General features: G+C 36.2%; 1 protein-coding gene across 10 annotated transcripts in view; it reads right to left on the bottom strand.

Moving 5' to 3' along the window:
• GGNBP2 (gametogenetin binding protein 2) overlaps positions 1 to 9,982 on the bottom strand; it is a 135,183-nt gene that overhangs the window by 102,812 nt on the left and 22,389 nt on the right. For 5 of the 10 annotated variants that reach the window (XM_082440006.1, XM_082440010.1, XM_082440004.1 and 2 more), the window contains 8 exons: positions 8,541 to 8,750; positions 7,335 to 7,509; positions 5,980 to 6,174; positions 3,865 to 4,012; positions 3,375 to 3,500; positions 3,144 to 3,292; positions 2,367 to 2,615; positions 688 to 1,335 (listed from right to left, as the gene is read on the bottom strand). In XM_082440006.1, coding sequence (XP_082296132.1) covers positions 1,132 to 1,335; positions 2,367 to 2,615; positions 3,144 to 3,292; positions 3,375 to 3,500; positions 3,865 to 4,012; positions 5,980 to 6,174; positions 7,335 to 7,509; positions 8,541 to 8,750 — 1,456 coding nt within the window. In that variant the 3' untranslated portion in view covers positions 688 to 1,131. Of the gene's footprint in view, positions 1 to 687; positions 1,336 to 2,331; positions 2,616 to 3,143; positions 3,293 to 3,374; positions 3,501 to 3,864; positions 4,013 to 5,979; positions 6,175 to 7,334; positions 7,510 to 8,540; positions 8,751 to 9,982 lie in introns of those variants that run through there. The other 5 variants (XM_082440007.1, XM_082440012.1, XM_082440008.1 and 2 more) reach the window with 4 other exon arrangements.

The raw sequence follows: 9,982 nt of genomic DNA, 5'->3' as shown, positions 1-9,982 counted from the left end.
AGAGGTATTGACCGTCCCACTATTTGTCTGCTGCCCACCAAGTATTATCAACCTGTAGACACAAAGCTCTAAGCACATGAGTTTACTGAATTACTGACTCAACCTTTTAAATGGCAGCCAAATGCTACTCCTAGGGGAATCTCTCCTTCTTCAGTACTCACAGACAGCTTGTGAAAGCAGTAAACTGTAATGCCATAGTGACCTTATTGTTGGAAACCAGGTAAGGAACAGGCGCTCACACAGACTGCAGTGCGGTTAGCTCTCAGTGCAGCCTGCTGCTCCCAGTTCTCTACATGCTGAGTAATTACTTAGCAGGAAACCTTTGGCTGAAATTCTGCCAAGTTTTGTTCTCATTCTTCTAGTTCAATATGAACCTCTGAATTTAAGGTGCTTTGTGTTATGTATCAGGGAACGTTATTAATAACAGCAATTAAAAGTCTCATGAGGAAGTAAGATGCTAGCCAGTATTTAACGGTATCGCAGCAAACTTATTCTTTCAAAACAGAAGACTGGAAACTGCTTTTCTCGGTTGTCAACTGATGAAGGGAAGAATTTTGTCTTCAGCAATCTGTCTCTCTCTCCTCATTTGCTCTTCATCCTCTCTAACATCAACACTGGCCAAGTACCAAGACCACAGGTGGCAAATTAAAATACTGCCACACATTAAGCAGAAACATGTACACCAAATTTTACTATGCGTATTAATAAATATTCTTTATTTTAAATTTTGCACATTGCGCTTTAACATTACATCCAAACATTTCGCAAGTGGATGTCTACTTTGTAAAACCATATATTCAGCTCATTGTCATTTCTGTACAGAAGTATAAGTACAACATTACTTTTTGCCACTAAGTTGCTTTTTAGTAAGTCTCACAGGAAGAGAAACATTTAATGAAAAGGGATGGCTTAAATCATACGGCAGGCCTGCGCAGCCACACAACTAAAGACACAAGCCTGAAGAAAGAACAAACTAAGGAGGTTACCTCCACCGTCTCCCAAAACAAGAAAGAATCACATTGATTTAAGATAAAATTTTGCCATAAGTCACTAAATTAAGAGTTTGTTTTGAAAGAGAAGGCGCAGTAGTCATCTTCAGTGTTTCATTGAAAGACAGAGCTATTTTATTATTTAATTTGCTCCAGCCGTTGTCAACCAGCCACTACAAATGGGGCTCTTGTGATCATTTAAGCGGCAGTATTTATTAAATTTCTCCTTCAGATGCTGTCGGTATTGTTCTCTATTGCTGTAGAAAGACTGGTTATTAGCCATAAATGACTGTATTTCATCTTGTGAGATAAAGATTTCCTCATCTGAAGTACATTCAGACTCATCCTGCAAATTAAAGCAGTAGTTAAGACTATGACTTAAATTAAGAATGCAAAATGCTACGGTGATGGAGGACAGAGAAAAATTAAAGCAGTCTAACCTTTAGTTTAATTGGAATGTTTACAGGATAGGCATAATGTCATTCTGTCTTAGAAAGTACTAAGTAAGAATAAAAGGCAACTCAACTTGGTTTAAAACTCTGGATCTGTAATTTGTCCTAGAAGCCTACAAGCAGACTCCCCCAACACACTTCAGCCTTCAAAAGTGATTAGGGATGGTTACAAATAGCTACCAAATTTTAAATAACCTGACTTATCTCTGGCTGGTTCTATGTTGAAACTTTTATCTCTACACATTAAGTAAAATATAACCTTTTTTAAACTTACGAAATACACAGCATCACCATTAAACTTTACAACCCTATAAAAAAGAAAAAAGCTAATATTCTAAGGGATTTGGTTCCCTTGGGATCCCATAATGACTACAGAAAAGATCCCACCCTTCTCCTTCTTTGCCCCTCCTCCAAGTCCCACACAAACTATGCACTGGGTTGCTTGGAATCAGGTATAATTCATCTAAAGTATCAAGAATTGGAGTCAGTAATAAAAGATTTTCCAAGTTCAGTTATATGCTTTTATCCTACATGACACCTAAAGGAAGTAACCTAGAAAGTAGGCTCTAGTTCAGATTCTATATTCTTTCCTGGTCTGGAAGGGTGGCTACCATAAATTGCCACTCAGAAAGGCAGTTTGCTTATAATAACCCTTGTCAAGGAGTCAGACTCCTGGACATAATGCTAACTCTATCCTCGTCTCCCAACTAATCTTTTCTACCTTTGAGACAAAGGAAGACGAGGAAATGTGCTCCAGAGTAGTTAAGTGTAAGAGCAGGAATGAAGTGACCAAAAAATAATGAAATACTGCCCTTAACTGCTTATAAGCCTCCTCCCATTCCCAACGTTAAACCCTCAAATACGTTCCCTCCCACATCTACCCCGTGAACAGTTATCCACAAAAAGATAATCATGGCTTACTTACAAGGAGTTCAACTAAGCTCTTGGCACCTTTTCCGGAATCAGGACCAAACGACGCTTCTGTAGGTTCTGCAAACTGTGGTACATTTTTCCTATGCTCAAACCAAGGCAGTGGCTGCCCACCCTTTTCAGAGCTGCAACAGCTTTCAGGATGTGTATCTTTGGTCTTGTCACGGTGAAACACTGTGTGCACGGTATTTCCTGAGGCTTCTCGATTACCTGGATCTGTAATACAGCTTCCAAGCTTTTGGATCTGAAACCACAGCAAAAGGATTTCTCAGGTAAAAAGGCAGGGAATAATAGCAATTACTATTTTTTAAAGAAAAAAAATGCCCTGACAGTGTGTTAAGATTTTAGCAGGAATACTGAATGACAGCAACAGCTGGCAGTTACTAGGCATTTACTGCACACCAAACACTATGCTAACCCACCAATATAATTTCATTTCATCTTCACAGAACCTAATCTGACAGGAACTATTATCTACATTTCACAGATGGGAAAACAGATCAAGCAAACTGCTCAAGATTACAGAGCTAAAAGATTAAAAACTATTATGAAAAGAATGAATTGGATTTATGACTCACATCGACTGTTGGACAAATGACCATATCAGGCACACACATGCATATAAATTCACAAGATGAGCAACCAATGGAACTGCATAGGTACTCATTCTTAAAAAAAAAAAAAAAAAAAAAAAATCCTAGCAGCTAAGCTGCACATTTGCCACTCCAAGGAAAAGAACAAAGGTTTAAGGATTCCAAGTTATGACACTTACATGTTCATCACATTTCAACATCTTGCTTTTCTTTTTCTTCTTTTTATTTTTTCCTTTGGTGGTGTTCTCTTCAGAATTTGCCCAACATTCAACACAACTGTCGCCATCATCCTCTTTGTCTTCACAGTGATGAACACAGGAGTCATCACCTGCAGAAATCAATAATCTCTTATTTGGGTGTTTAAATCAGCCATGTAGCAGAAATAATTGGGAAGCTTAATCTGAACCTACCGTGTTCGTCATGATTACAAATGCCTTCAGTGCAAGCAACGTCCGAACCCTCCCGAGAACCAGTTTCACTCCCTTCCATGCTAGATGAATATCCACAATCACTACCATTACAGTGTGGCGATAAGCCTGAGAATAAATCAAGTGAGAGTTACAATTAACATGCCAATAAATATATTACGACAAAGAATGAACCAACTGGGGACCACAGAAAAATTTCAAAATTGATGGCTTACTGAAAGTAAAAAGTGCATTAAATAATGAAAATATGATTGGAGCTTTACAATTTTTGATTTTGTTATTATTTAACAAATCAAACACCATAAAGAAAAAGGAAATACCAAGTGTCTGACTAAATTTTATGATATTCTTAGGGCTGTAAAGCAGTTCCTAAATTCTAGGTTACAGGATCTCTAAAAGCTCTTATATTTAAAAAAAAAAAAAAAAAAAAAGAATAAACTTAAGAGTTAATTTTTTAAAACTATTTACTTACCTTTCTTTATTTTAGGAGACCCCAAAAGATTGCCACTGCTAGGACAGGTACATGATGTATTTTCATTGGTAACAATTACTTCTACACAACTATTACCATCTTCAGTGCTGCCACAGGCTTTGCAGCTATTTTCTATGAAGTCTGTTTCCTTTCAGGATCAATATTAAGAGATTGTAAAAAGCTTTACCTCCATAATGGCTATATTTTAATTTCCTAAACCTAAGATAGGAGTTACAAGGTTAAAAATTGAAAAAAATTATTCTCATGAAAAATTACTAATTCATTTCAAGACCAAGAACCAACAAAAGTAAGTTAAGACTTAATGGTATCAGGGAAGTCTAGGATAGCTATTCTCAAAGTGCAGTCTGCTGACCCCAGGGGTTCCCTAGGTCAAAACCATTTTCATCATAACACTGAGATGTGATTTGCCGTTTTCATTGTCTTGACACTTACATTGATAATATAAAAGCAATGGTGGGAAAAGTTTCTTTAGCACAAACCAAGGCAGAGGCAACCAAAGCGTGTACTAACAGTCACTGTATTCTTCACTTGTCAAGCACTCTCATCAGGAAATAAATACATAAAACGATATTTCACTTATGAATGTCTTTGATGAAGCAGTAAAAATACTAATTTTATTAAATACGAACTCATGGCATAGAGGTCTTTTTATTACTCTGTGATAAATGGGAAGAATGCTTAAAGCACTTTTGATGCATACCAATGTATAATGGTTGTCTCAAGTAAAAGTACTTGTGCAACTGTTTAAGTTGCAAGCTAAACTAGCTGCTTTTTCCTGGAACATCAATTTCACTTGAAATAAAAGAATAAGAGACAAATTATGGTTATTCAGACTTGGATATTTAAAAGACATTTTCTCAAAAATGAAGTCAGCCCATCTCTTCAAGGAAAAAAATGGACAGTCATTGATAAAATTCAAACTTTCAAACTACAATCAGAATTTTGAAAACTTGCATACACAAGCACAAGGAGCTTGAAGCTTCCCAATACTTAAAAGACCTTTCTGATGAGTAGTGGTTTTAACATGATTATATGATATTATATAATGAATGTCAAAATCTGGAAAGATCTGCATAACTCAGTGAACCATTATCTTTCAAATGACCAATGCATGATGTTACAGAATCATGCATAAATAAAATCTATTCAAAATGCCAAGATAGACCGATGAGTTTTAATTTAAAAGTATGAAAAGGTCACTGATAAGGTGTCAGGTTCCACATTGCAACTAATCTTTAAGAAACTACCACCTGTCAAGTTATAATGCCAAAGAAGAATATCCACAACTATCTGAAAAGGTTTATATTAAAATACTCCTCCCTTTTCCTACTATATACATCTGGGTGAAGTCAGACTTTCTTCACATGCTATAACCAAGCAACATATGCAAACAGACTGAATGAGAATTTACCTGATTCCTTTTAAGCCAAATATTAAAGAGATTTGCAAAAATATAAGTTAATGCCACCCTTCTCAATTTTTTCTAGTTATTTTTCAAAAAATGTTATTCATTTTAACATATAGTGGGCTTATTATTTTTAAAAGAATAATAAATAACTTTAAATTTGCCCATTTTAATTTCTAATACAGTAAATGCTGATAAGCATAATCCACAAAAACAGAAGCTCACTGGGCTCCCTAATTTTTAAGAATGCAAAGGAGGGAATTCCCTGGCGGTCCGGTGGTTGGGACTCCACACTTCCAATGCAGGGGGCATGGGTTCGATCCCTGGTCGGGGAATTAGGATCCCGCATGCTGCGCGGCACGGCCAAAAAGCAAAAACAAAACAAAACAGAAAAATGCAAAGGCGTTCTGAGACTGAAAGTTGAGAACTGCTCTAGGTCATGCATGGAGTTAACTTTTCACATTTGGACTATGATCTTGCAGAATACTAAGGTCACGTAATAAGTTAACTAGCCAACATTGTCTCTAGAAAACAAACACACGACATTAAAGATTTTGGCTTATACAGATTAGAGTAAGAAAAAAAGCCAATAAAGAAGCCAAAGGAGCCACATTCTGGGAAAGCACAGTAAAAGTGCTGAAATCTAGAAAAAAGCTATATATTTATGAGTCAATATCAAGAAATACTACCTTCTCTTGGCTTACTTCCTTTTCATCTGCTGTTTGTAAGGGAGTAGGAATATCACATACACATTTATTTTTTCGTCTATTCTTCCGTTTTTGGCGCTTCTTTTCTTGCTTGAGTTCTCTTACTCGTTCCTCCTCTGAAAATTCTTCACAAAGTTGTTCCAATCGACTGATACCCTGCACTTTTTCCACAGTCATCTATTATAAAACAAAGCTGAGACTGAATACTGGCCCAAACTTCCCTTTACTTTCCATGGAAATTCTCACTTGTTAATTTTAAATGATATCACACACACAGAAACTGGTATTTCATGCTGCAATTTTGTCAGGTCAGTCTTCTCATTGTATGAAGAAGTGGATGAATATTTACTTTGCTGTGTTTTGTCAGGCAGTCCCCACAAAGAATTTTAAATTTTAATACCTTAAATGATGACAGTCTTAAAATCTACTCAGGAAATGAATATACAACTAATTCCTATGGGAAAGGTAGACTTACACATACTCCGATTTCAAACCAGAAATATTCTAGTTTCAAACTTCAGAATTTTAACACAGCAAAGTAAATATTCATCTATTTCTTCATACAACGAGAAGACTAAATAACCTGATTAAATGATCTAGTTTCTGAAGACACAAACATTCAAAGAGAAAAGGAGTAAGACATCTGTTCAGCAAAAACTAGCACAAATCTCCTCAGACTCCCCAGAACAGTGTTTAAAGTTCATGGATGGGCTTTTGAAAAAAGGGTTTATAGCTTTCGTACCATTTTCAAAAAGGACTGGTGACCAGTTGAAGAGTTACAACCATGCCCTAGAATATAACAAAATATTCACTAGCCAAAAATTTATGTTCTACAGAGTATAACTGAAAATAATGTTACCAAATCACAAGCATGAAACCCAATACCAGCATTGTAAAGAGCCTTCCTTCAGTGTGCTTCTAAAAAGTAGCTCTTGTATCACGGCATTCAGACACCATTTACTCCATACGATTGGAAAGAAGCAGGCAAACTGGGACTCATTAAATGTTTCTAATTTTGATGCTTATTTTTGGGTTGCTTTTAACTTGTCAACAGTTATGTTTCATAGCAGCTTCTCATTAAATAATCATCAATTTCAGTTTTCTACTGTCAGAATGTCTAAAAATCAAGGCTGGCAGAGTAACGGGATTAAAAAACAAAGAAAAAATCCATAAACAACTTCTAAATTTCAGTTCCCCAGCAAACTCCTCTCCTAACCCCCAAAAGCCATGACCAGTAGATCACAGCTAAGGCAAGGTAAGAGTGGTGATTAACATTAAGATTCAGTCCAATAACTTAACTAAGCAATCTGGACACTGAAGCAGTCCACTGTTCTTACCTCAAAACTCTTGCGTAACGCATCAACACCAAGATAGAAAAGCATCTGCCACGTCTGCTCTTCTGCCCGTAGTTTTTGCCAGATTCGATGCAGTCTTTCATAAAGATGAATTCCCAAGCAGGTCAGAACTTCTTCTTGAGCTATATCTATTGTCTTAGCATGCCTTTCTCTTCTCCTATAAAGGAGAATAAATCACACATATTTCCTAAAACCCTTAAGCTGAAACAGTAAAAGATGGATAATGCCTGTGCAAGTTCAGGTTTTAAACACAGTCTGCATGCCTAGTAACAAACTAATAACAAGACAGTTATACATTCAAACTCAATGTATATATAAATACACGAGCACACGTGTATAAAACCAATGAGAAATACACATGCAGGTAGAACTCAGCCTTAATATTGCTAAACATAAGGTAATTCAGGAACTGGACCTAAAGAGATGTTTTTTGGAGCACAGAGAAGTCATCATATGTTAAGTGTCCAGCTCAAGTAGGCATGACAGTTCACCTTCCAATTACAGCAAATGCCTGTTTGGTTTTTGTTCTTTTTTTTGAGGAGAAAGACAATACCAAAGTGATTCAGTCATGGGCAAAAGCCCTCTAGGTCAGTCTTCAGTAGAAGTGTTCATGAACTTCAGTGATAAAAGAAGTGTTTGTATTCTGAATGCCTAGCAGAAAGTAGGCACTCAAATGAGAGCTGATACACAAAACACAAGGGGAGGTGGGTTCAATTTATTGTGAACAACTTTTTTGGTTTTCTTTTTACAACAAAGCCAGAGATAAAATTTTAGCTTCCTATATAATTTAATAATAATATACACAGTTCATGAATTACATTCAATAAAGTATTTCTTAACCCCCTGCTGCAAAGATCTCACCTCCTATGCAAAAACCATCATTATAAACAAAATTTAAACATGGAAACGCATGGATGGAGGGGGAAAAAAATCCCTTCTAATCATTTTCAAATGAAAATGATAAGCTATAATAATGAAAGCCAAAAAAAGCCTGCCTACTTCAAGCAACAAGGAGCAGACAACTGATCGACATTTTCTCCCTTTTTATATTCAGTCAACTAAATGCATATTTTAAAGAAAGCAAAATCTTTACAGGCACACTTTAATTTATACATATATCATATGTACTGAGGCAGAAGGATAAAATGAAGCAAAGCGCTAGATAGCCCATTCTAGCAAATTACATACTCATACCCTCCTGCGAACTCTGGCTCAGCACGACCCAAAAGATGTGCAATGAAGTCTGTCTCACAGCAAACATGTATGTGTCGCTCATGTGGACAGCACCGCAAGCCTTCATAAAGTGCAGCACAATAGCCCTTCTCTTTGCTGCAATCAAGTTCACCAATAAGGATATTGTATGCTCGGAGGACTTTATTTTTGCAATCAGTGCAAAACCTGTTGAAAAGAAGAACCTCAAAATTAAGAACTGGCTGTGTAATTATTTCATGAGGTATGTAACAGTGTACTAGACAATGACACTCCCCTCCCATATAGAGCATTAAAAAAAGCCTCCATACACACATTGAAAACATACACATATAAGGTAAATACACATTTAGGGATTACATGGGTATAGCCAGATCTCCATTTGCAAATGCTTTTTAAACTAGAGAAACACATGGGCCTAAAAGAATGAGGCAAATAAATACCTGTTAGTGCATAAAATACATGGCCAGAAAATATTAGTTGCCAAGGACTAGCATATCTTCACTTCAAGAGCTATTTGTGCAGGTCAGAAAATAAAACAACAGAGGCTACCAACCAATGACTCTAGGATCCCTCTCCTTTCAGCCTCTGAAGATAGTTGGTATCTTCAGCCAGTAAACCTTGATTCAAATTTTTACATTTTAATACATCACTAGCTAAGCATGTGGGGTGGGAAGGGCAAGAAGAATGGGAAAGTCGTACATGTAATTTTTACTTTACTGGTAATTTCCAAAATGTCAAATTCTTTCCTCCAAAAGAAAATGCATGTTTCTCAACACTCAGTCATAATATAGACAACATATATGTAGAAATGTGGTTTAAACTTAACTGTACATAATGTGGTAAAAGTACAGAAGAGCATGTAAATGTAGAAGGATGTAGAAAAGTTTTCTTTTAGAAACCATTTTTTTTAAACACAACTTTATAAACAATTGAAAATAACTCACAAATAATAGAATTATGACTACGACCGAGCAATTTACAGAGAAGTAACTTAAGGTGGTGGGCAATATATTCCACTATAAACAGCATCAATAGTAATCAAAGAAATGCAAATAAAATCAACAGTAACATATCATATACATAATAATTCACTATTCAATCAGAAAAGAAAAAAGAATAAAGCCTCGTTTCTTTATTTTTGAATTCCTGAAATAAGGAAGAATTCGGTCTGGCGAAAAAGCCAGGCTCACAATATTCATAACTCTGAGAAGATCAGCTGTGGTGGAATGAGGAAATTTTGCTCTCTTTGATTTAGATTCATCTACCCAGATGAGCTCATCTATTCCCATAGCTTCAGTCAACATGTCTGACTCTCGACTCTACAGCTCTGCTCAAGTCTCTGTCCTTGCCTGAGGGCCAGACCCATACAGAAAAAATGGGCGGCAACACAGATGTCCAAAAGGCAACACATTAAATTT

Source organism: Balaenoptera physalus (assembly GCF_965194825.1).
Source record: "Balaenoptera physalus genome assembly, chromosome: 20".
Classification (NCBI taxonomy): Eukaryota; Metazoa; Chordata; class Mammalia; order Artiodactyla; family Balaenopteridae; genus Balaenoptera; species Balaenoptera physalus.
The sequence above is the reverse complement of the archived record's forward strand: the minus strand, read 5'-3'. Positions and strand labels throughout refer to the sequence as shown.